Source organism: Ovis canadensis, chromosome 2, assembly GCF_042477335.2.
Source record: "Ovis canadensis isolate MfBH-ARS-UI-01 breed Bighorn chromosome 2, ARS-UI_OviCan_v2, whole genome shotgun sequence".
NCBI lineage: Eukaryota > Metazoa > Chordata > Mammalia > Artiodactyla > Bovidae > Ovis > Ovis canadensis.
In genome coordinates, this window is record NC_091246.1 from 226,547,012 (window position 1) to 226,568,751 (window position 21,740).

Here is a 21,740-nt window from a genome sequence, read left to right on the forward strand (position 1 = left end):
CCAAGTCAAGGGAAATGGACACAGTCGCAGCTGAAATTAGGCCTTCTGCTTAAAGAACCAAGAAAAAATGATTTTAATTTCTAGTAGCCTTAGAGCTGTAAGGATGTAAGAAACAGACACAGAGGGAAAAAAAAAAAACCAAAAGCTGGAGGGAGAGAGGGAGAAGAGAAGAAAGTTGTCTCATTCCCAGTTGTAGCTGGTTCTCTCTCCATTTTGGAGGACATGTTCAACTCTAAGCATTTCATCTGTTTACTTATCTTCATGCCCAAATTTATGTGAAGCTAGGGCAACCAAGCCCATGCACGAAGGGCCAGAGAGGCATGTGAGAAAATGTGTTGAAATGGAAGTCTCAACCTGGGGCTCCCTAGGGTCAAGCAGGACACCAATCCAGCCACTCTCTAGCTTCATTCAAGAAACATTAAGTAAGCATTCAGAATATTCCAGGCATGTGTTTTTCAAATTGTAGTAGATGGATAATCTGTCCGAATTCTCGCCTGTGCTTCCGGGGGTGGGGAGGGGGCGGGAGCTCAGGAATCCGCATTTTAAAGCAGGTGATTCACAGTTCCAGGCACTGCACTGGGTGCTGGGCCCAACTCAAGGGAAGGCAGACGTGGTTCGTCTTACCACTATATTTATGTGGGAAGGGGGCGGCAGTAAGGGAGTGAGAGAAGAGATGATTACAATAAGGTGATAGGATGCTAGAAAAGAACGACGGGAAACCACAAGAGATGCACTGGGCTCAAACTGAGGAGGGTCAGAGAAGTCTTACCAAAGGACAGCGAAACCAAACGTGGAGGAGCTAAGGCTCTGAAGAGAAATGTGTATCTCACAGAAACATGGGTGTTTGCAGTTCGTAGAGTAGGTATAGCAGCGGCTGTGAACTAAATGGCTGGGGGAGGATGCAGAGTGAGAAGCAGGCGAAGGACCCAATTGTGAAAGACCCCAAACCACCTGAGCCTCGGAGATGTAATCTCTCTTTGTCTTCGGCAGCCCTAACGCCTTCTCGGCCAAACCCACCCGCGGCCACTCGGTAGCCCAGGAGACAACATTCAGCTCGCGGACGCCTGGCAAAACAGGAGGGGCGGGCCTCGGCTCTTCCGGGATGCGCCCCGCCCCTGCCGACAGCGAGGGACGTGCCCGCCCTGCGCGATGACGTCACGCGCCCGCGCGCGCCAAGGGAGGAGTGAGAACTGCGGTCCGGGAGGCTCTGACGCTCCGGTAAAGCGGGCTGGGTCGGGGAGAGGAAGGGGCGGGACGAGGAGTTTCCCCCAGAGTACGGGGTCGCGATTTGGACCCAGAGCTGAAGCCCTCGGGGAGCTCAGCATCGCGTCCTCTCCCAGCAGGTCCCCGTCCAGCCCGGCGATGGAGTTTCCGGACCTTGGGGCTCACTGTTCGGAGCCGAGCTGTAAGCGCTTGGGTAAGCGGGTGAAGGGGTGAGGGGCGGAGCACGCGAGAGGCGGGGCCGGGCGGAGTGGCGGGCTCCTGGGCTGGGAGTGCCCGAGGAGGGCGGAGCTCGGGCTTGGGGCGTGGCGTAGGAGATAGTGGAGTAGGGCCAGGGTGCAGTTGATTCCCAGTGAGGCAGCGTTTTCCTGCCCCTGCGTGGAAGGCTTGAGTGAGCAGGAACGTCGAGGTCCCACTGGACCTGCAGTCTGACCTATTTCCTGCAGATTTTCTGCCGCTCAAGTGCGATGCCTGTTCGGGCATCTTCTGCGCAGACCATGTGGCCTACGCCCAGCATCACTGTGGATCTGCTTACCAAAAGGTGAGGGGGCGGTCTGAGGATGAAAGGGGGCGGGTGGAGGATGCGTGAAAAATCTCCGGAACCCCTCTGCCTCACATTTCCCCTCCTTTATTGTCTTCTTGAGGCTCAGTGCTGGGAACATTATTTTCTTTTGCGTTTATGGAGGGTATGTCCAGGTTCTTTCAGGGGGATTCTCTCAGGATCAGAGATCTGGCTGGACTGGGAGTAGGCCACAGACCGAACCCTGCTCCCTAACTATAGGATATCCAGGTGCCTGTATGCCCACTCTGTAACGTGCCTGTTCCTGTGGCCAGAGGGGAGTCCCCTGACCGAGCTGTTGGGGAGCACATTGACCGAGACTGTCGCTCAGATCCAGCTCAACAAAAACGTAAGGTAAGTGTTAGAGGATCAACCATGGTCACCTGGGACTACAAACGCCTGGAACTCTGCACAGCTGTTAGGACAGGATTGAAAAGGGAGCAGAGATCTCAGCAGAGACAATCCTTCCTACTCCACCTCAGATCTTCACCAATAAGTGTGAACGTGCTGGCTGCCGGCAGCGGGAAATGATGAAACTGACCTGCGACCGCTGTGGCCGAAATTTCTGCATCAAGCACCGTCACCCACTGGACCATGATTGCTCTGGGGAGGGGCATCCCACCAGTAGGGCAGGGTAATTGCAACCAAGTTCTCTACTTGCCTTTGGGACCTGAATGAACCTTTGTCATAACAGTTGGGAAGCTTCACCCTATCTCCTTTGGCTAGGGAGTCTTTTCTTTTTCAAGTGCATGTTTTCCAGATCTTTTGGAGGAGCTCCCCTCCTGACTTCCTGGGTCAGGGGTGGGAGGAACTTGTAAGCCAGAAGTGCCTGGAGGCATGCCCAGAGTGTCTCTTCCTACAGACTGGCTGCCATCTCCAGAGCACAAAGCCTGGCTTCTTCTACAAAGACCATCCCCAGCCCGAACCAGACCTTGCCTTCGTCTTCCTCTGCCAGCAGGTAGGCCTGCCTGTTTCCCCTCCCCCTTTTTTCCCTTCGCATCTCTGACCTGAGCCTCTTGAATATCTGCCATAGAGCCTCAACTCAGTCTCCAACCCGGACAGCCGCTCCAGTGATTACTTTGCAAAGTGGCTTGGTGAGTGGGGCAGAGGTTGGATGGATAGAAGCAGACCCACAGAGAGTGAAGTCCAAGGCACCTGGTCTTATTTTTCCTTTTGTAGAGTGAGGATGAGGCTCTGCAACGAGCCCTGGAACTGTCCCTGGCAGAGACCAAACCCCAGGTCCCAAGGTACCTACTCACTGGTAAAAGGGTGGGGCGTGGGCGAAGGCTCAGTTTGTCATCCAACGCAGGATAGTAGGAACTTGGGCTCAAAGTTAAGTTTTTGAACTATATGACCTTGGACAAGTTCTTTAGCCCATGTTTATATGTTCAATAAAATGAAGACAATACCAACATCCTGTAAAAACCTACATGTGAAAATTGAAACAGTACTTAGAAGGGCTCAGCACAGTGATGCCTAACAGAGGAGATGCTCACACTTTAGATACTAAGTTAAGCTGTTCCTCCCTCCCAGTTCTCAGGAGGAAGAAGACTTAGCTTTAGCACAAGCACTATCGGCCAGTGAGGCAGAATACCGACAGCAGCAGGTATGAGGACGGCGTAGAGATGGGCCCTGTGCTGGGAGTAAGTAAGGAGTTTGCAGGGTAGGGGGGAAGGCAGGGAGGGTGTTCTTCCAAGTGGTAGAGTTTACGGTGGTGTTTATCCTTTTGTTTTCCTTATGACTCCACTCATAGCCCATGCTCAGCTCTGCAGTAAGGACTGTCCCTCATTTCCTTGACGTTGCACCCTGTCTTCCTCTCCTTCCCTTCCCCTTGCTCCAGGCTCAAAGCCGCAGCTTGAAGCCGTCCAACTGCAGCCTGTGCTAGGGCCCTGGGCTTGGGGAGGGAGGCTCAGCTGAGGAAGACTGTGGCCCTCGCACCTCTAGGGTCCACAGGGAAAGGAGGCCCAGAGCAGCCAGAGTGAAGACGAAGAGGAGTGACATGGAGGCCACCTCCAGGGAGCATCTGGAGAAACAGCATGTGGAGCTGAGCCTACAGAGGGCTCTGCTGGCTGCTCCAGCTGCATGGGAGTAAGCTGCTCTGAACTGCTCCCTGGCCAGGTCCCACTCGGCCCCCCTGCATCTTGTCATCCCCCATATACTGGGGCTCCCCTCCATGTATAGGGGGCAGGGAGGCAGGCTAGAAACAATAAAGGATGGGCAGTCTGTAAGACAACAAAGTGGTGTGTTTCTTTCTCTTTTCCAATCAAAAACAGAAGAGTCCCATCAAGAATGCTCATCTGACCTGCTGTAGTTCCCCACACCGCAAAGTCATAGTGATCCTAACACAGTCCACACTTTTATTTCCCCCACAATGCTCTTCTGAAAGTCCCCGTTCCATCACTGTAGCTAGCACCAAGACCAGGATGAAACATGGCAGGAAAGAGGGATACTGTGTATTCCCCTCAGAGTTATCCTTCAGGAAGGAAGTGGCCACAACTTTTGTCATCATGCCTTAGCCTGGGAATTGGTGTCTTCAGAGACTTCTTGTCCCTGCTGCTGTAGCTGCCACATGTCAGCATACACCCCACCTCGGGACAACAGAGCCTCATGCCTGGGGCAAGGAGAAAAATGTAAGTCCCAACCAATTGTTATTTGTACCCCAAGAGTCCTCGCCACCAGTCTGAGATGACAAGGAACTGGTGAGGGAGATCCTTCCAGAAACCCCTGGGATTCCACGACCTTTCCTTGGGGCCCCCACTTCAGAGGCCCATCCCTGTTTATCATGCTGTGTCCCTTACCGTCCTCGCTCCACAATGCGGCCATCCTTGATGACGAGGATCTGGTCAGCACTGACCACCGTAGAGAGCCTGAGAGGTCAGAGGTCAGTTACCCACCACAACACCCGAGGGGGCCCCTGCACCTGCTGCCCGTTCCATACCTGTGTGCCACCACGATGGTGGTGCGGTTGGCACAGACTTTGGCCAGAGAAGCCTGGATGGCCCTCTCATTATGGGTATCCAACGCAGACGTTGCCTACAGAGAGGGACTTAGATAAAACTGTCCATCCCACCAGACCCCTGGTAGGAGGAGGATGCAAGTGGCTGGCCGAGGCCTCAGGAATCAAAAAGGACCTTGTTTTGCGCTTGAAAACTGGGAAGTGTTTTTGTGAAACATGCATTGGTGCTGGCTCTCCTACACGAAGAACGGTGCTCAGCAGGAATGGCTGGGCACAGGCTCAGGGAGGAAGGAGGGGGGTAAGGCATCTCAGGGCCCTCACCTCATCCAGCAGAACAATGTCTGGAGCCTTCAGAATGGTGCGAGCGATGGCGACACGCTGTTTCTCCCCACCACTCAGCTTCAGTCCCCGCTCGCCCACCTGGGTATCATACCCTGTGGAAATTGCCCACCTCTCTCAAGTCACGCGTACTACACTTGGTTTCTGCGACCAGATGGGCAAGGACGGGGTAGAATGGAGGTCAGAGGCAGTAATAGGCCTGAATTGGGCAGGGAGAGACCCTGAAGGGGAGGCTCACCTTCAGGGAAAGCCATGATGGTGTCGTGGATGCCCGCAGCCTGAGCCGCAGCCTTCACCTCGTCGTTCCCAGCTGTGATGCGGCCGTAGCGGATATTGTTGGCAATGGTGTCGTTGAAGAGGACAGTGTCCTGGGGCACGACTCCAATGTGAGACCGGAGAGAGGTCTGGGTCACCTGGGGCCAAAAGACCATATACTCTGGCCTGTGAGATCCCTCCAGGCCTGGAAGGTAGGATGGGCTGGTGGGAAGCACGTGGGATGAGATTCTGTGTGAGAGTCCTGCTTTCACCACCTCAGACCCCGGCTGTGTGGGCAAATCACTTAATCTCTCTAACTCTGTTTCCCCATTGGTAGAAAATTCATTTTTTCTCCCTGCTGCCCTAGATGGCTGCAGATCTTTGTGCCTCATACGGCATCCTAGGAATCACTCCCGTGACTACTTTCCTTATACAGACCATGTGCCACTAGAAAGGCTGATGTCTCCTGACCCAGCTTTTTGCAGGGGTGACAGCTCTTTCTCTACTCCCTGGATGCCCAGCACCCACCGTTCTTTCACATATGGGCCCCAGACTATAGTCTTCCCCCGAGCATCCTTACCTGTGACACATCCTGCCCATCTATTCGGATGCAGCCAGAACTGATGTCATAGAAGCGAAATAGCAGACGCAAAACTGTGCTCTTCCCTGCTCCTGATGGGCCCACCTGTTGCATGAAAAAGAGAGGGAGAAAGGCCTTACTTGGTGGTGCAGTGGCTAAGAATCTGCCCACGTGGGCACATGAGTTTGCTCCCTGGTCTGGGAAGATTCCACATGTCTCGGAGCACCTCAGCCCATGCACCACAACTACTGAGCTTGTACTCTAGAGCCCGAGAGCCATAACTACTGAGCCTGCATGCTGCAACTCCTGAAGCCCATGTGCCTGAAGCCTGTGCTCTGTAACAGGAGAAGCCACCACAATGAGAAGCCTGTGCACTGCAACAGAGTAGCTCCTGCTCACTGCAGCTAGAGAAAGCCTTCACATAGCAATTAAGACCCACCACAACCAGAAAAACAATTTTTTTAAAAAACGGTGGAAAAACATTCTCAGGCCTGTTGGCTAAAGGCTTTCTCTCCAAGAGGCCACCAATGTCCACGGAGGCTGCCACATTCAGTCCTGTGACCCAATAAGACAGGGCCCTCTGACCTCCACAGCCTGGGTCCCCAGCTACCATGGGCACTGGAATAAGGGAAGCTCAAGGAGTCTGGGTCAGCTGGCTGGGTCCCCTCTCACCAGGGCCAGTGTCTGTCCAGGCATCACGGTGAAGGACACATCCTGCAGGGTCTCTCGCCTGCAAGGAAGGGTGAGCATGGTCGGTAGGCTGGCTATACTGCCAGGGTCCCCTCCACCACTAGAACTACTACTGGGCCCTGTCACCTCTCGCTCAGACTGTCTTCCCAGATGGTGGTGAGCTGAGAAGTGGGGGGGCAGGGCAAGGGGAGGAGCAGTGTGTAAATGGACACGGGAAAGGGGATTGCAGGACAGTGGAAGGGGAGGGGCTCACCCATCAGTATAACTGAAGTGCACGTTTTCAAACTCAATCTGACCCCTCTGAAAACGAAGGGGCCCTGCGCCGGGAAGGTCCTTCACCTGGGAGAGTGCCACCATTGTGTGCCATTACAGGCCTGGTATCTTACAGACACGAGGAACACCACGCCAGCTCCCACTCCCTACAAACCCACTCCTCTCTCCTCACTCACTTCTGTCTTCTCTTTCAGCAGGTCAAACATGTTCTCCATGTCGATGAAGTTGGTCTGAATCATCCTGCAAGAAGAGGGCTAGTTGGAGCTCCTTCTGGGAGCTGGGGAGATAACACTGCATCCTGGACAGGTGAGGGCTGGTATCAGGTTACCTGTAGTAGGTGCCAAACCAGTTGAGAGGCATGTACAGCTGGATGATGTAGGTGCCAAACAGCACAAAGTCCCCGACCTGTGGACATCCAGGGATGAGGACTGGGTCACAGGAGACTGTTGGGCTGTCACCCTGCCCACTAGCTACCCCCTACCTCCTTCCCACCTGTGAACCTGATGGCCTAGACAAAGTCCCCAGGCCCAGGACAATTCCCTCACCTGTAGCTTCTGCTCAGTGACAAAGTAGGCACAAAGCAGGGAGCCGGCGAGGAGCCCAAGGCCAATCACCAGGTTCTGGGTCTGATTTAGTAGAACCAGTGAAGCATTTGACTTCCACTCTAAACTCTTGGGCAATGACAAACAGGAAGGAATGTCATACACATGTTGACAGTCACCAAATCCCAACCTGAGCCCAGGCACATCAACCTCACAGCCCAAATTTTACTCCTCTCAGGCCTGGTGATTCCACAAGTCCCGGCTGTTGCTCTCAGTAGGCCTCAAACCAGCATCCTCACCTGATATTTGATGATGGCCTCACGATAGCGTTCCACTTCATAACTCTCTGCATTGTAATACTTCACCTGATGAATTTCAAACCAGTGCTGTTTCACACAGCCACAGCTTTCAGCTCCATTCTCCATCCCTCCTCCCTGATTGTAAGCAGCACACTTCGCACCCTCCCTGCTCCTTTTCGGCCCCAACGACCCCAGGCACACTCCTCTACATCTCCAAACCTCACAAAACTGCCACCGAGGTCTCTGTTACCGTCTCAAAGTTTAGCAAAGAGTCCACAGCCCGGGCCCGGGTAGCATTCTCCTGCATGTTCATAGCCCGTCGAAACTTCGTTCTCCACTCAGTGACCACAATGGTCAGGGCTAGAGAGTGACAGAAGGGAGAGGAAGGAGAAGAGAGCAAGTCAATCCCAGCAGCAGAGACGATGTGTATGTCTACTGCTAGTCACGCGTACACTAACCCTGTGCTATAACCCAGGGACCCAGATTCCCAAGGGAGGGAGTCTTAAGCTCCCTGAGGGAAGGGGCTGTGTCCAAGACATCATCACAGTCTGCATAAAGCCTGTGTGAAAACAGTTTTTGTGAACCAATGGAGGCAAGCTGCATCCTATCACATGAAGTTCCTCCTTGACTTGAGGTTCACAGCGGGAATCTAAAGTGACCAGGATGTCCTTCCCTAGGGAGAGCTGGGGTTTCCTTGACAGAGGATGCTCATCCATCACAGTGGGGAGCAGCAGGAGCCGACTGGAGCCCACTGATCTACAGCCTCTCAAAGCTGGGCCATCTGAGTTGGGGCAGGACTCATGTTCAAGGCACTCCATAAATGGTTCAGGGAGATGGTTTCACCAAGCCATCTCTCATCACTCACCAAGGTAAAAACCCATGCACAGGAACACAATGAGGCCAAACCAAGCATTGAAGAACGTGCTGAAGTAGACAATGCCAATGATGATGTCGGCCAGTGTGGGGATGATGTTGAATACTAGGTAGCTAGGAGGCAAAGTCAAGCGATGAAGAATAGTTTAAGGGCTCAGAGCCAGCAACTCTACCTAGGAGGATTTCGACAGAGTGTTTTGTTTTCCATAGCAACAGCCTAGAATCAAGCTAAATGCCCCTTAAGAATCAATGCCCCTTATATATGGCTAAATAAACCATAGCATGCCCAAACTATAGAATGCTTTGGATCAATTACAATGCATGAGAAAGATCTTCACGTATGAATGAGAATGTTGTTGTTTAATCACTAAGTCGTGTCTGACTCTTTGCAACCCTGTGGACTGTAGCATGCCAGGCTCCTCTGTCCATGGAATTCTCCAGGCAAGAATACTGGAGTGGGTTGCCATTTCCTTCTCCAGGGGATCTTCCCAGCCCAGAGACTGAACCTGTGTCTCCTGCTTGGAAGGCAGATTCTTTACCACTGAGCCACCAGGGAAGCCCAGATAAGAATACATCTCCCTAACATTTTGATAATAAAGCCATTCTGAGAAACGATGCCTACATCATGATACCATCTGTTTTAAGAAACACCTCCACAATACCTACTAGTTCTACATGTCCATACGTAAAAAAATGCAAAAAAGCAGAACTCTACATACTATACAGAGTGGGAACCTCTAGTGAGTGGAATTCAAGAGAGATTTGTTCTGTCTGCTTTACTGGAATTCTGAGGGCATGTGTATGTTAATTTTATAATTTAAGGAAAAAAAGAGGACAGACAGGCAACTCTTCCAGCTGGGTGGGTTGTCCTGACAGCCCCTCCACCTGCTTCCCCAGGCCTGCCCTCCCGCAATTCCTTCCCATTGGCATGGCACCTGAGCAGCCCCGTGACACTGGACGTGCCCCGGTCCACGATCCGCAGCACCTCCCCTGTGCGGCGCCCCAGGTGCCAGCGCAGTGAAAGCTCGTGCAGATGGGAGAAGAGGCGCAGTTCCACCTGCCTCGAGGTGAACTGCTGCACCCGGATCCATAGGAAAGTGCGCAAGTTGGTCACGAAGCCTGCGGGGAGCCAGGGAAGGCCTCGGTAGGGCTGAGCAGCCCAATGACGTCAGCCCAGCAGCAAGATGTGAAAGGTCTGAGAGCACCAAGGGGGCTGGGGGAGGGACGCCTGTGGGAGGAAGGACAGTGGCCAATACCAACCAGGGTGAAAGCAGAGTCCCTCATACCTGTACTGCCAGTGCCACCCCCCTGGAGAAACTTGAGGAAGACATAGATGATGACCGTCCAGACCAGGGAGTTCCAAGGTGCCTTCTGGGTCAGCAAGTTCACTATGGAGAAATTGAGTCCAAGCCCACTCAGAGACCCTAGCACTCTCTTTGGGAGAAACTGCCCTAGGCACCAGCCACAGCCTCTACTGACCACCCAGTTCTCAACTCTGTCACACTTCCCTGGGCTAGTCTCCACCACCATCCAGGCCAATGAAGGACCAGAGAGCTAAGCTGACCTCCTCCTTCTCCCCCTCACCTATGTCCCTATAGAAGATGGGTACCAACACGTTCAGTCCCCGCTCCAACCCCATGAGCCCCAGGCAGATGAGCACAACAAACTGCAGAGCTGGACTCCCCCGAGGCCACAGGTAGCCACTCAGTAGGCGGAGCTTCCTGCCTAGATCTCGCCAGGTAGACCTCGATGGCCCCTCTGTTGATGGAACCTAGGATGGTGAAACATGTAGGGGAGGGGAGCTCAGAAATCAAAATGGCATTAGTCAGAAACCCCCTAAGGAAAACATATGGGATTATAGCTCCCAGGTAACTTGGACCCACAGGTGACCCCTGATGGGCTCAGAAAGGCTAACAGGGATTCAGATTTAGGAAAGAAGTGAGTTATTAAGGTGAGAAGAAATGATGACGGGGAATGGAATTACAATAGACCCTAAGTTTTAGAAATTGAGGTGTACCTGGCTCCTCTCTACATCTTGATCCTCTTCATTGACCCGCAAGGTGTAAGACTGCGGTCGAAGTCCAGGGGCCCAGAGCCCCAGGACAAAAAGCCCTCCGGAGACCACATACCGCAGCACCCACAGGCTAAACTGAACCTAGAATTAAACATAGGCGGGGAGACTATCACTGAGGGCCAAAGTCCCATTTTCACTCCTTGTAACAGGGCTGGGCACTGGGGTAGTACACACACCCAGGTCCTCTTCAGGGGCCCAGCATCTAATAGGCTTTAAAAAAGTCTACAGTGACTCAGCACCGCCACTCCCCACCAGCTGGCTATCAGCTCCCAGCAGCACTGGCCCCTCCTTTCTTCCCTTTCTTAAAGGCATTTGAAAAGCGTGGAAGCAATGTGAGCAGACACTCCACGCTTCCCCCTCCCCCCACGAGGTCCCTCACCTGCTGGCTCAAGTTCGCCCTTGCCCACCACCATTGTGGGTTGTTCCAAGACACCAGGGCCAAATTCTCGGCTGCAAAAGACACAGTCCAGAGGAGCAGGAGACCCGGGCTGTGCCTGAACTTGATCCAGACGCCCATTGCCAGCTTCTGCAGTGCCTGGCTCCGTTCTATCACGAGCATCGCCAGACCACAGGCGCTGGCCACTGTCCCCAGTACAGAAGCCAGGAAAAGGTAGCCTGGTAGTGGGGCACCCTGGGCAGTGCCCACCCGGCCAACGAGGCCAGCTAGGGGCAGCGCTACCTGAACTGTGGCCAGAAGCAGCTGCAGCACGTAGGGAGCGACGCGAGGGCCGGCCGCCCAAGACACCCTGTCGGTGCCACCAGGCCGCTCGGGACGTCTGCAGGGAAAAGCCGGCACCAAGGCCAGAGCTCCTAGGGCCATCAGAGTCGAGGGCACGAGCGTGAAGAAGAAGCAGGGGCTGAGCCCACCCTTCGCCCAGACCGGACCCGCGGGTCCCTCGGCCTCACAGAAGTTGCCCACAGTCACCATGGCAATGCGTGGCCACCGACCGAGACTGCGGGGACTAAGGGACGGGAGAACTGGAGCGGCGGCCGCTCGGGGCGGGGCGCAGAATCCGGAGTATCTTGGGTCATGGATCCTCTGGGCGCTGAGCCGCGGGGGTCGCTGGGCAGGGTCGCACGTGGACCCGGCCACACCACTCACTCGCTTCGCGCACGCGCCGCCGCCACGCACTCACGCCGGGCACGTACGCTGTCTCCGCCGTTCGCCGGTGCCGGGGGCAGGTGACCCTCCGGCCGGGTCCGAGCCCACGGGAGTGTTCAACGTCCGACTCCGGCGACTCTCTTCCTCAGCAGCCCCGCCCACCAGGGCCGCCCCTGGCCCCTACCCAGGTCCCCATTGGGCGAGAGTCTCCGAAAGGGGGGTGAGGGGGATGGCGCACGCTGGGAAGGGCAAAATAGACGGGCGGAGCCGGCATAGTCACGTGCTCAGGGCGGGAAATCTGACCGCACGTCCTGCCGGAGTCCTTGACCTCCAAGGAACCGTGGTTCGGAAAGCTGCCCTTCCGCTCGCCCGCTAGGTCGGTAGATCCAAGTGATCGCATAGACCAGCTTTCTCACGGGGCGGACAGCTTTCTCACGGGCAGTTCCCAGCCACCTGGGTGGTTCACAGACACCCCATCCCTCCTGCCCCCCCAAAACCTGGCCGCTCGGGACAACAAGCCGCGACCTAGTCAGTCCCTTCTTTATTAAAGGTTGTCAAGCTGTACACGGTCCCCCACCCCATTCCGCTGTAAGTTCGGCTGGGTAGTTCAACCGCTCACCCACAGCCGACCCGAGCTGGGGGAGGGGGGCGGGGGGAGGGAAAGGAGTTGGGTCCCAGCATGCAATGCGGCAGCCCACAGCCGAGGGCGAAGCCATCCTGTCGCCCCTGCATCCCCCTCTCGGGACAGCGGGATGCAGGCCAGAGCGCTCTTGCTGGGAGACAGACAGCCGAGGTCACACTCCGGCCCTTTCCATCCCATGTGCAGGTGGTACGGAGTACAATAAGCAGCAATGGGGGCCAGGAAGGCCTCGAGTCTCCCAGGGGCCCACCCTAAAAAGTTGGAGAAGACATCAAAGACTTTCCATCCCTGCTCCACAGTTTAGAAACCTTCCTTCTTAGTGTCAAAAGATAGAATGAGGGGAGCTGGGAGCTAAAGCCTCCACACCAACACAAAGCAAAAGCTGAACAGAAGTGGGGAGCAAGGGAACAGAAAGGGAGCAAGTGGCAAACATGCCAGTGATGTATGTGCAGGAAGCAGGGGAGAGGTGAGCAGGCTGCAGCACTGGGATAGAACTGGGGGTGAGGTAAGGGCCACAGCCTGAGCTGCTCATCTGTTCGGGGGTGGGGAAGGAGGCTGCAGAGGTTGAGGGTCCAGGCCCAACCTTCCCACTCCACAGTTGGCACATGTTCTCCCTGCTTGGCAGCTTCTGGGGTGGGGAGTCCTCTGGAGACTTGCAGGGGTGGGTGCAAAGGTGGCAGTACTGGGGCTGGGCTGGGGACCAGTTTCTAGCACCACACTCTGAGCCAAGGGGGGTCCTGGGGATGAGGCTAGAGTCCCGTGTGCCCTGTTTCCCAGGCCCCCCGTCTCTCTCCTGGGGCTGTGGCGAGCCCAACATTGGCACCTCCCTTGGCCAGGCACAGACACACAAACACCACACGCGTGGAGCCAGGCAGCACTCGGGAGCCCTCCATGACGGACGGATGGGATGGCAGGGCAGCAATGGCCTCCATCCTGGGGCACAGGGACCCTCCTCCGCCTCGTCTATACCTGTGGAGAGAAATGGGTTGGTGATGGAGATGGTCTTCAGCAATCTGCTTACACAACAGAGGCCTGGAGATAAAGGAAAAGGAAAATTTGATTCTGGGGCAGGTAAGCAAAGGAAAAATCAAGTCCTGGGTTTCATAGTTGGTGAGGGGAGAGAAGGAAGTCTACTTTGGAGAAGTTGCAGTGTCATCTGCTCAGGAGGCCACCTCCCTTCACATGAGAAGCTTGACCTCAGCCTGGAAGTTACTACTTCTGGCTGTCGGTTTCGGGTCTTGGAGCCCTTACCTTGTGCACTTGAGGGGGGAGCTCATCCTCTGAGCCCTCTTCGGGCACAGGCTCCGGGTGCCTTGATGCTGACTGCCCATCTTCAGCCCATCCTCCCAGGGGCAGCCGAGAGAAGTGAGAGGGAGCCCGGGGCACTGTGCCAGGATCTACAGACACAAGTGAGTACTCTTAGTCTGCACACAAACAGGAATGAGGAGACGGGCTCTGGGGCTACTGGGGGAGTTGGAGGCGCCAGGGAGGGACTAGTCTTCTTGGGTCTAGTCCCTCTCACCTCTTTCCTCCCCTAGAGGCCCCAGAAGGACCACTCTTCCCTGAAAGCTCTGTCTTCTGTACCCCCAGTGCATACCTGTGATGCCTCCATAACGCCTCTGGAAGCCCCCATGCAGGGCAGTAGTCTCAGGAGCTCCAGGCCGGGGTGCAGCACAGGGATAGCTGGCAGAGCGGGGGATAGGCTGGGCGGCCCGGGCCCCCTCGCCCCCCTCTTCAGGGGCACTCTCCCCACTCTCATCACTCTCCCGGCGGTGCCACACATGCCGTTCAGGTTCAGCCTGGGCCTGCTGCTTGTGGAGCTGAGAAGTGGGAAATTCGTTAGTTGGGGACAGAAAGTGAGGTCACTCAGTTGTGTCTGACTCTTTCCTACCCCATGGACTGTACAGTCTGTGGAACTCTCCAGGCCAGGATACTGGAGTGGGTAGCCTTTCCTTCTCCAGGGGATCTTCCCAACCCAGGGATTGAACCCAGGTCTCCCGCATTGCAGGTGGATTCTTTACTCGCTGAGCCACAAGGGAAGCAGTTGGGGACAAAAAATATCTGAAATAGTTACTCTCCACCATGGTATTGGCCAGTTCTGATTTATATTGCCTCATCTAGAACCACTCACTCAGAGTACCTGTCATGTTAATAACATGTAACATACATGTAATGTTTTCCAAGTTAAATTCTCAGCAGATTCCAGGAACAAGCCTGTGCACAGATTGTAATGGCTCTCATTTTCCCCAGTCATCTGATTCCAGAATAAACTGTTTGTGAATCTAAGTGCCAAGAGCTCTTTTAGGTGCTGGGGATACAGCAGTAAACAAAATAGTCAAAAACTCCAACTCCCTGGGGCTTATATACTTGGATGGGGTGGGAGGAGATAGACAATAAACCAATAAATAAGGAAAAAATACAGTGTCAGATGATGCTAAATGCTAAGGAGAGAAAAACAGAACTGGAAGATTCAGATCCCTAGGCAAAGGAGGCTTTTACTCAGGGTGACCAGAGATGGTACAGTTCTGAATGAGAAGGAGGGAGCCATGTGGCTATGTCAGGGAAGTGGATTCTTAGCAGGGGAAACCACAAGTGTGGAAAAGCCCTGGGTGAAAGTAAGCTTGTCTGAAAAGGATAGGAAGAGGAAATATGAGGAATGAAAATTGCAGAGCAGGTAAATGGCAGAGAAGGGATTCGAGCCCATGTCTTGCTTCTCCATGTCTAAAACCCTCTATTCTATTTTCAGTTGCCACCTTGGTTCTACGGCCCTGCCCCTTCCTGCCCACTCACCTGGTGCATGTAGAGGGCATGTAGGCTCATCTCAGTGGATGCATATTCTGACAGCACCAGGCTCTGCAGCTGGCCTTCCCACACACTGCTCCCGGAGCTGGCTGTCCTGGCATCCACCCTGTCCCCACCGCCAGCACAGACAACAGTCATCAACATTTTTGAGACCGGCACAAACTGCTGGGGGCTACTGCCACGCCCTCCCCTCATGGCCCACTGCTACTCACCCAGAGCCTGTCATGGTGCTGGGAGCCCGGCCCGTGGGAGCCTGACCAGGCTGCAGAGGTGAGAAGGAGCGCAGAGCAGAGGCGACTTCAGCCCTGTGCCTGGAGCCCTGCAGGTCTCTAGGCAGTGGGGGACCCCGGCAGGATGAGCCAGCTACCACGTTTGCAATAAGGCTCAGTGGCTGTGAATAAAAAGGGTGGTAGAATTCTCAGGGCACAGGGAGGCCTCTGGTCCCCCAGGACTCTGCACATTAGAACCCAGTGGCACAGACTGAATGAACAGAGAGAAGGAAACTGACAGGGTGGACCCTTCTGCCCCACACCCTCAAGTCCCAGCTCCTGGCGTCCACTCTGCCCATCATATCCTAGTCCCTAGGAACGCACCTCAGACTCGGATTGTAAGGACTGGATGGACGTAAAGAGAGCATTTTCCGGGAGCAGACCCCCTTGGGCAAGGCCAGCAGCTGCTCCGTCCCGCTGAACTTGCTCCTTGAGGAAACCTAGGAAGGCCGTGCTCTCACGTGGTGGCTGCCAGCCAGGGTTGGTGATGGCAAAGTGCATGAGTGACAACTCTGTCTTCCCATCCTCGGCCTGCTGGTACACTGAGGCCTCCGTCTGCCCACCGGACAGCCACTGCACAAGGGAGGCTGCAGTGAGCAGGACTGGCCCCTTACAGAAGCCCTTTTGGTACTTTTCCCGCGGTGGAGGGGGGAGGCCTTGCCCCTGGAGGACAGAGACCACAGTGCACTGCTGTATCTCGTCCAGGGGCCCTAGTGGCCACCCTAAGAGTAGCCACATACTATGCTAGCTGCTTGGTTTGTGCCTTTCTCAGGGGAGCTTGGCCAAGGGTACAAGTTTAAGGCTATAATCCAGTCCAGGCTCCTGTTTACAAAGCCGTGTGTGCCCTGGTGCAGGGCTGCCACTTTGTGATTCGTTGGCTCAGAAGGGGTATCTTTTTGCAGTTTGCCCCCAAATGCTGCATAGGCCAGCATCACCTCTGGCCAACTGCGCCCCCCACCCCGCCTTTCCTAATACCTGGGGATGCCCATGCTGGCGAACATCCATCTGAGCGAAGGAGCAGGTGTCTCCAACACCAACAACCTCCACGGTGAAATTGCGGAAGAAGTCTATAATCTCCAGGGCCCGTGGGCGCAGGCAGAAGATGAGGATGAGAGGTGTGACAATGGGGCTCAGTAACTCCTCCAGGATGAACACCTAGAGAGGAAGAAAGGGACTGAGGTCACAAGAGAGCAGGAAGGAGACCAGCCCTTGGCACCGAGCTGTCAGCCAGTCTCTAGCAGGCCCTGACTCCAACTCCACTCACTGCCTTGTACTGGAAGAGCTGGGCAAACTCGTCCCGGGTCTGCGAGCGGTGGGCATTACCCTGCCAGTGGTCAGGCATGTAGTGGATGTGAGCGAGGATCACGCGGAGCAGCTGCTCAGGGCAGAACACCATGTGCTGGTCCGGGATAAAGGACCTGGTGGGATCAGGGCTGTGGTGAGACGGAAGTCCTTCCCGGAAATGCCAGCCTGCTCCCCCCTGCTGCCCTGGCCCACCTGCACACGGTCACGGTGACCCCCAGGAGTGTGACGGTGGTGAGGACGTGTTCCACAGCCAGCACGTCTTCATCATAGATGGTGAGGGCAATAAGCACGGCCAGGATGGAGCCAGCGAAGAAGGCGCAGTTCTTGGCCAGCAGTGTCAGCAGCGGTGACAAGAAGCAATTCATGTACTTGGACGCAGGCTTGTAGCCTCGGTTGAGGCGGGACTGCAGCTCATGCTCCAGCTCATTGAAGTGGCGGAGGTAGCAGCGGCCGTAGAGCGACCAGCAGCGCGCACCCAGGGCACCTGGTTCCCGCTTAAGCACCTCGGCGTAACTGAAGAAGGCGTAGAGGATCTGCCAGATGAGGATGAGGGGGCACAGCAGGAAGTTGGCAATGCCGATCCACAGGATACGGTTGCTGAGGCGCTGGGCCAGCTCCAGCCGTTGCCCCCCACGTTTGTACTCAGCCTTGAGGCTCCATTCGTTGAGAAAGAGAGAGCCTGGTCCCCAGAAGAGGATCAGCTCGAAGTTGTACTTGAGGCCCCGGGTGAAGAAGACAACCTCCCCGAGACCGGGCAGGCGAAAGCGCAGGGGCAGGAGGGACTTGTTCACCAGCGCCACCATGTAGTTCTGGAACCGGAGGATGCGGTGGTAGATGTCCAGCTCTGTCAACTCACGCTTGTGGATGCAGATCTGGTGCTCCTTCTGGGTCTGCACGATCCGGGCCTGCACTTCTTGCCACGTGCAGTATGGAAGTGCCGACTGGGGTGGGGAAGAGACGGGGGATGGAAGGCGGGGTGGTTGCCTCAGCCCCTTGCCCTCCATGAGCTGTGAGGCTCAGGGGTCCTTGGGAGCTTTCAAGCAGACCCTGCCTGACCTACCAAGGATGGAGGAGGTTGCCTGGTGCCCAGGAATATACCCCACCCTTCCCAGGCGGTGGAAGACATCCTGGACTGTGGTGCTAACTGCCCAGCTTCCCAGTCTCACCATGGGGATGCGCAGAGCATGCAGGTAGAAGGAGTGGATCTCCCAGTAGCAGCAAATGTTATAGATAAACTTGATGAGCCGGTGGACCCAGAAGACACCAGCGATGACCAGGATGGTGATAAGGGAGCCATTTTCCTGAATCCTGGTAGGGGAACAGGGAAGGGGAGGAAGAGTGGCCTGAGGCCTCTAGGCGGAAATGCTGCTGTCCTGAAAGATTCGGAGAGGCTGAACCTGTGTTCTGGGGAATGTTACTGCCTCACACCCCATCCCCCACCTGCTAGCTGAACTACAGGCTCTAGTGCCCTCTGACCTGCAATGCTCACCTGGCACTACAGACTTGGGCAGGCAGAAAGGCATCTGGCAGAGTGACCTTGACGGGCTCGGTCGGGTGAAGACTGTGGTTCACCATCTTGTTGGCGAATAGGATGTCGTAGTCCACACAGCTGACCAGGAAGGTGGTGAAGGCAACCACAAAGAGGAACTGCCTGGGGAGTCGGGCATAGGGGGTGCGGTCTGAGAGTCAGAGAGACACCAGTGAAATAACCGGGAAAAAGTGAGAGTCTGGAAGTGGCAGACTAAGACTAGGGAGCAGCCTCTGGGGAAATGGAGGGCCTCTCTCTACTGCTTGGCCCCGGGAGACCCAAGGCAGCACCTGTTTTTGGCTCCTAGCTTCAGGCACCACAGAATCAGCCTGCTTTTCTATCTCATGGTAATCTCTGCCAACACTCACTCTTTCAAAGGTTTTAGACTGTGTGGTCTCTGGTCCCCGGTCCCTGATTTCCTGTTGAGATTGTAGAACCCCTTTGCAGATTTGAATTCTTCTCTTAGGGAGGGCAGGTTTTCCACCCTTTACTCTTTGGCAAAGCCATATGGCTCCCAGAAGCCCCTCTACTCAGCAGTGGGTCTAAGGTACATCCAAGGCAGAACAGAGACATTTTTCTCAAGTAAGCATCTGGCATCTGATACCTCCTGACTGAACCATGCTCATTCTACTGGAGCTCTGATGAGTCTGAATTCTCTCTGTGGAAGAGACAGGACTTGGAAAGCCTTCCTTGTAAGGGTGATTAAAAAAGATAAGGCTGTAAAACGTGGTGCCACACCCAGGCTTAAACTATAAAGGTTTGCAGCTTGGAACCTTGCACCTAGCTGCATTGGCAGTTTGGGCCAGGAGTTGAGCTCAGAGACAGGAAACACTGTGATGTGTTCCTTCACCGCACCATCCGTCCCTTGTACTTACATGAGCTCAAAGATCTCCCCGATGAGCATACAAGTGAAACCATTCTTCTGGTGTAGATTATAAACGTGCAATTGTTAAGAAAAAGTGGTTGGTAGAGACAGCAGTTAAGAGCACATACTTTGGTATCATGTACCTGAGATGAAGTCCTGGCTTTCTGACTTTTGAGCTGTGTGACTCTGGCCAAGTTACTTAACCTCTCTAAGCTTCTGTCTGTAGTAGTATAATAGCACCTGTCATATACGATTGTTAGGTCTGAGATAGTGCATGTAAAGTATTTAACAAAGAACTGACACAAAATCAAAAAGACATTAATTATTACAATTAATTATTAGCACACCATCAAGAGAATCACCCTCAGAGAGGTTCCTTATAAATTAATAGTACAAAGTACAACACACATGGCTCTTAATAGATGTGGGGTATTATTATTTATAACTGTCATTATTTCCCTAGTCTCTGTTTAGGTTCAAGGTGCACTCCATTCTCCTTCGAGGAATTAGAGCCAAACCCACACCAAGTTCTTCCCCTCAAGGGGCCTGGCTTAGAGAGGGACTGAAAGTTCAAGAGCTCCAACACAGAGACACAAAGGATATTCGAGAGAAGAAGAGGTCAAGATTTTCGATGTGGTGCCAAGGTGCTGTGGGTACAGGAGCAGAGATGTCAGAGCCCCGAAGAAATGGAAGCCCCTTGCTCCCTCAGCGTCCCTCCACCAAATCTCCCCCCAAGTCCCAGTTCTGGCTGTCATGTCCAAGAACTCACACTTGCTCCCCTCAGGAACATGCACCAACAGGTCCTCCTCTCCAGGGGGTGAATCGCTGTAGGAGGCCTCTAGGCGCTGGTATTCAGTGTCAAACTGCGCCATCACCACCGCCCCCTGTCCACCCTGTCGACCTGTGGATACAGAGGAAAGAGAGACCCAGGTTTAGACCTTCTGCCTTTATCTTCTTCCCTGCCTACTAGGACAGAAATGAATGAGAAAGAATCCTTGGGCTTGGTCTCCACTACTAGTCAACTTGGATCAAAGGCAGAGGAAGAGTAGTAACCCAATGAAAGCAACATGCTTAGGGCTTGGGAGACACTCACTGACCAATGAGGTCAGTCATTCCCGTAGCCTTTACTGAGTGACTACTGAGGCCTTGCTGGCCTGAAGACAGACTCTGCCCCTTTTGTGGGGTGGGCGGCAGGGTCTGTTTCGTCTTCTATTCAGTGGAGAGAAGGGGCCCTCCCACTCCCCTCCTAGAGAAACTCTGGTCTCCCAAGAGACTAGCAGTTTGGAAGCACTTTGTAAACAGAGGTTTGAGATAAGCACATGGCCCTACCAGCTCCATGGACAGTGTCAGCTCCACTCCAGCCCTCGATGCCCTGGCTCTGCAGCTGCTGGAGGAGAAGGTGTCAGGCCCCAGAGAGTGGGGAGTGAGAACAGAAATAAACCCAACCCTACCACTCCCCCCAACCCCCACCAAACTTCAGGGGAAGCCAAGCAAGGGGCAGGGAGGCTGCAGTGAGAAAGAGGCACCCCTCCTAGCCTAAGGCTATGCACACTTCCTCTGGTTGTAACATATGAGGCCACTCATTCAACTGTAGGGTCCTGTGCTGTGGCTTAATGAACCCGTGGAGACTGAGTCTGTACAGGGCTGGACTGTTTCTCCATGCCCCACCTTAGCCTCAGGAATTAGGTGGACCTTTCGGGGTTCGCAAAGTCCCAAATCCAAAACCCAAGAAGACAGTCTCTCCTAAAAAGGAGCTGCTCTTGCTTCCCTAGCAAACACCCAGCGGGCAGGCTAAGTTCCTAGATGGGATATCCTGACTGGGTCAATGTAGACTCAGATCCTGGCTCAACTGTGGGTTCTCTTGGTCCTGGAGACAGGCATGATCTAGGTGGCACTCACCCAGTCAGCGCAGACACTGAAGCTGTGGAGCACTGCCCAGCCTGGCCCCAGTGGGATTCCCCGAGTTAGTGAGAGCCCTGGATCCTAAGAAGCTGACCAAGCCCTCAGGGAACTCACCACTCACTGGGTCAGTGTAGACCCAGGGCCCATAGAGCCCGTGTCAGCCGGGCCCGGGCTCAGGGGTTCCTGCGGACGTTGGAAGAATCGAGCCAGTCCGACAGCCGATACCCCAAGCCGAGCTGGGTTGCCTTCCTACACCCAGCTGCCACGACCCGAGCCCAGCGCGCCCCCAGACCGCCCGGCCCCAGGCCAAGGGCTCGGCTCCCAACAGCGGACAATCCTGCGCGCGGCCCCGCCGCTCACGCGCGCCCCCGTCCGCGCGCCCCCGCTATCAAAACATTCCGGCTGCGCGCCTCCGCCCCGCCCGCGGTGCCCCCTTCCCCCGTTACCAGCCGCAAGTCCGCTTAGGACTCCGCGGGCATACCTGGCCAGGCCCGACACGGGTAGTGAGATTTCGGTAACCGGGCTCGCGTTTCACCTCAGGAACGGTGACCCGGGTGATTCCAGGGACTCCGTCGCCTCCACTGGGCTCGACCCGACCGGGCGCGCTAGGCCTGGCGTCTGCCACTCACTGTCAGCCGCAGTTAGCCTGGCCAATGAACATGGGGG

At 55.0% G+C, this 21,740-nt stretch overlaps 3 protein-coding genes across 31 annotated transcripts; 1 reads left to right on the top strand and 2 right to left on the bottom strand.

Moving 5' to 3' along the window:
* Nucleotides 1–537: 537 nt before the first annotated feature.
* ZFAND2B (zinc finger AN1-type containing 2B) lies at nucleotides 538–4,017 on the top strand. Of its 20 annotated transcripts, none has more exons than XM_069574572.1 (11): nucleotides 538–613; nucleotides 991–1,218; nucleotides 1,341–1,417; nucleotides 1,668–1,762; nucleotides 2,003–2,134; nucleotides 2,263–2,414; nucleotides 2,643–2,738; nucleotides 2,814–2,874; nucleotides 2,960–3,027; nucleotides 3,314–3,386; nucleotides 3,621–4,017. In XM_069574572.1, exons 3-11 carry the CDS (start codon nucleotides 1,363–1,365, stop codon nucleotides 3,663–3,665), a joined length of 777 nt encoding a protein of 258 aa, XP_069430673.1. In that variant the 5' UTR covers nucleotides 538–613; nucleotides 991–1,218; nucleotides 1,341–1,362; the 3' UTR covers nucleotides 3,666–4,017. The 20 variants fall into 20 exon arrangements, 19 of the variants coding, with proteins under 19 accessions (XP_069430673.1, XP_069430671.1, XP_069430683.1 ...); XM_069574570.1 differs by having other exon boundaries at nucleotides 540–613; nucleotides 1,344–1,417; XM_069574568.1 differs by having other exon boundaries at nucleotides 571–862; nucleotides 3,725–4,017.
* Nucleotides 4,004–12,725, bottom strand: ABCB6 (ATP binding cassette subfamily B member 6 (LAN blood group)). 4 transcript variants are annotated; one of them, XR_011254037.1, is made up of 19 exons: nucleotides 11,041–12,288; nucleotides 10,605–10,742; nucleotides 10,172–10,358; nucleotides 9,874–9,975; nucleotides 9,523–9,706; nucleotides 8,580–8,701; nucleotides 7,965–8,074; nucleotides 7,715–7,780; nucleotides 7,419–7,544; nucleotides 7,202–7,278; nucleotides 7,050–7,113; nucleotides 6,854–6,939; nucleotides 6,583–6,640; nucleotides 5,911–6,015; nucleotides 5,314–5,488; nucleotides 5,058–5,219; nucleotides 4,719–4,813; nucleotides 4,579–4,647; nucleotides 4,004–4,391 (listed from the first exon to the last, which is right to left on the bottom strand). XR_011254037.1 is itself a non-coding variant. In XM_069574557.1 (19 exons), the coding sequence occupies exons 1-19, from the start codon at nucleotides 11,587–11,589 to the stop codon at nucleotides 4,286–4,288; spliced, it is 2,532 nt and encodes an 843-aa protein (XP_069430658.1). In that variant the 5' UTR covers nucleotides 11,590–12,725; the 3' UTR covers nucleotides 4,004–4,285. The 4 variants fall into 4 exon arrangements, 1 of the variants encoding a protein (XP_069430658.1); XR_011254034.1 differs by having other exon boundaries at nucleotides 5,058–5,170; nucleotides 5,314–5,552; XR_011254036.1 differs by having other exon boundaries at nucleotides 5,314–5,552.
* Nucleotides 12,290–21,726, bottom strand: ATG9A (autophagy related 9A). Of its 7 annotated transcripts, none has more exons than XM_069574558.1 (16): nucleotides 21,556–21,726; nucleotides 20,502–20,559; nucleotides 19,942–20,073; nucleotides 19,776–19,819; nucleotides 19,183–19,247; nucleotides 18,269–18,430; nucleotides 17,946–18,087; nucleotides 16,972–17,720; nucleotides 16,739–16,892; nucleotides 16,450–16,629; nucleotides 15,799–16,047; nucleotides 15,418–15,596; nucleotides 15,194–15,311; nucleotides 14,001–14,223; nucleotides 13,655–13,800; nucleotides 12,290–13,372 (listed from the first exon to the last, which is right to left on the bottom strand). In XM_069574558.1, the coding sequence occupies exons 3-16, from the start codon at nucleotides 20,042–20,044 to the stop codon at nucleotides 13,367–13,369; spliced, it is 2,520 nt and encodes an 839-aa protein (XP_069430659.1). In that variant the 5' UTR covers nucleotides 20,045–20,073; nucleotides 20,502–20,559; nucleotides 21,556–21,726; the 3' UTR covers nucleotides 12,290–13,366. The 7 variants fall into 7 exon arrangements, with proteins under 7 accessions (XP_069430659.1, XP_069430661.1, XP_069430665.1 ...); XM_069574560.1 differs by having other exon boundaries at nucleotides 20,502–20,556; nucleotides 21,556–21,722; XM_069574564.1 differs by having other exon boundaries at nucleotides 18,269–18,426; nucleotides 20,502–20,556; nucleotides 21,556–21,704.
* Between the last annotated feature and the right edge of the window lie 14 nt (nucleotides 21,727–21,740).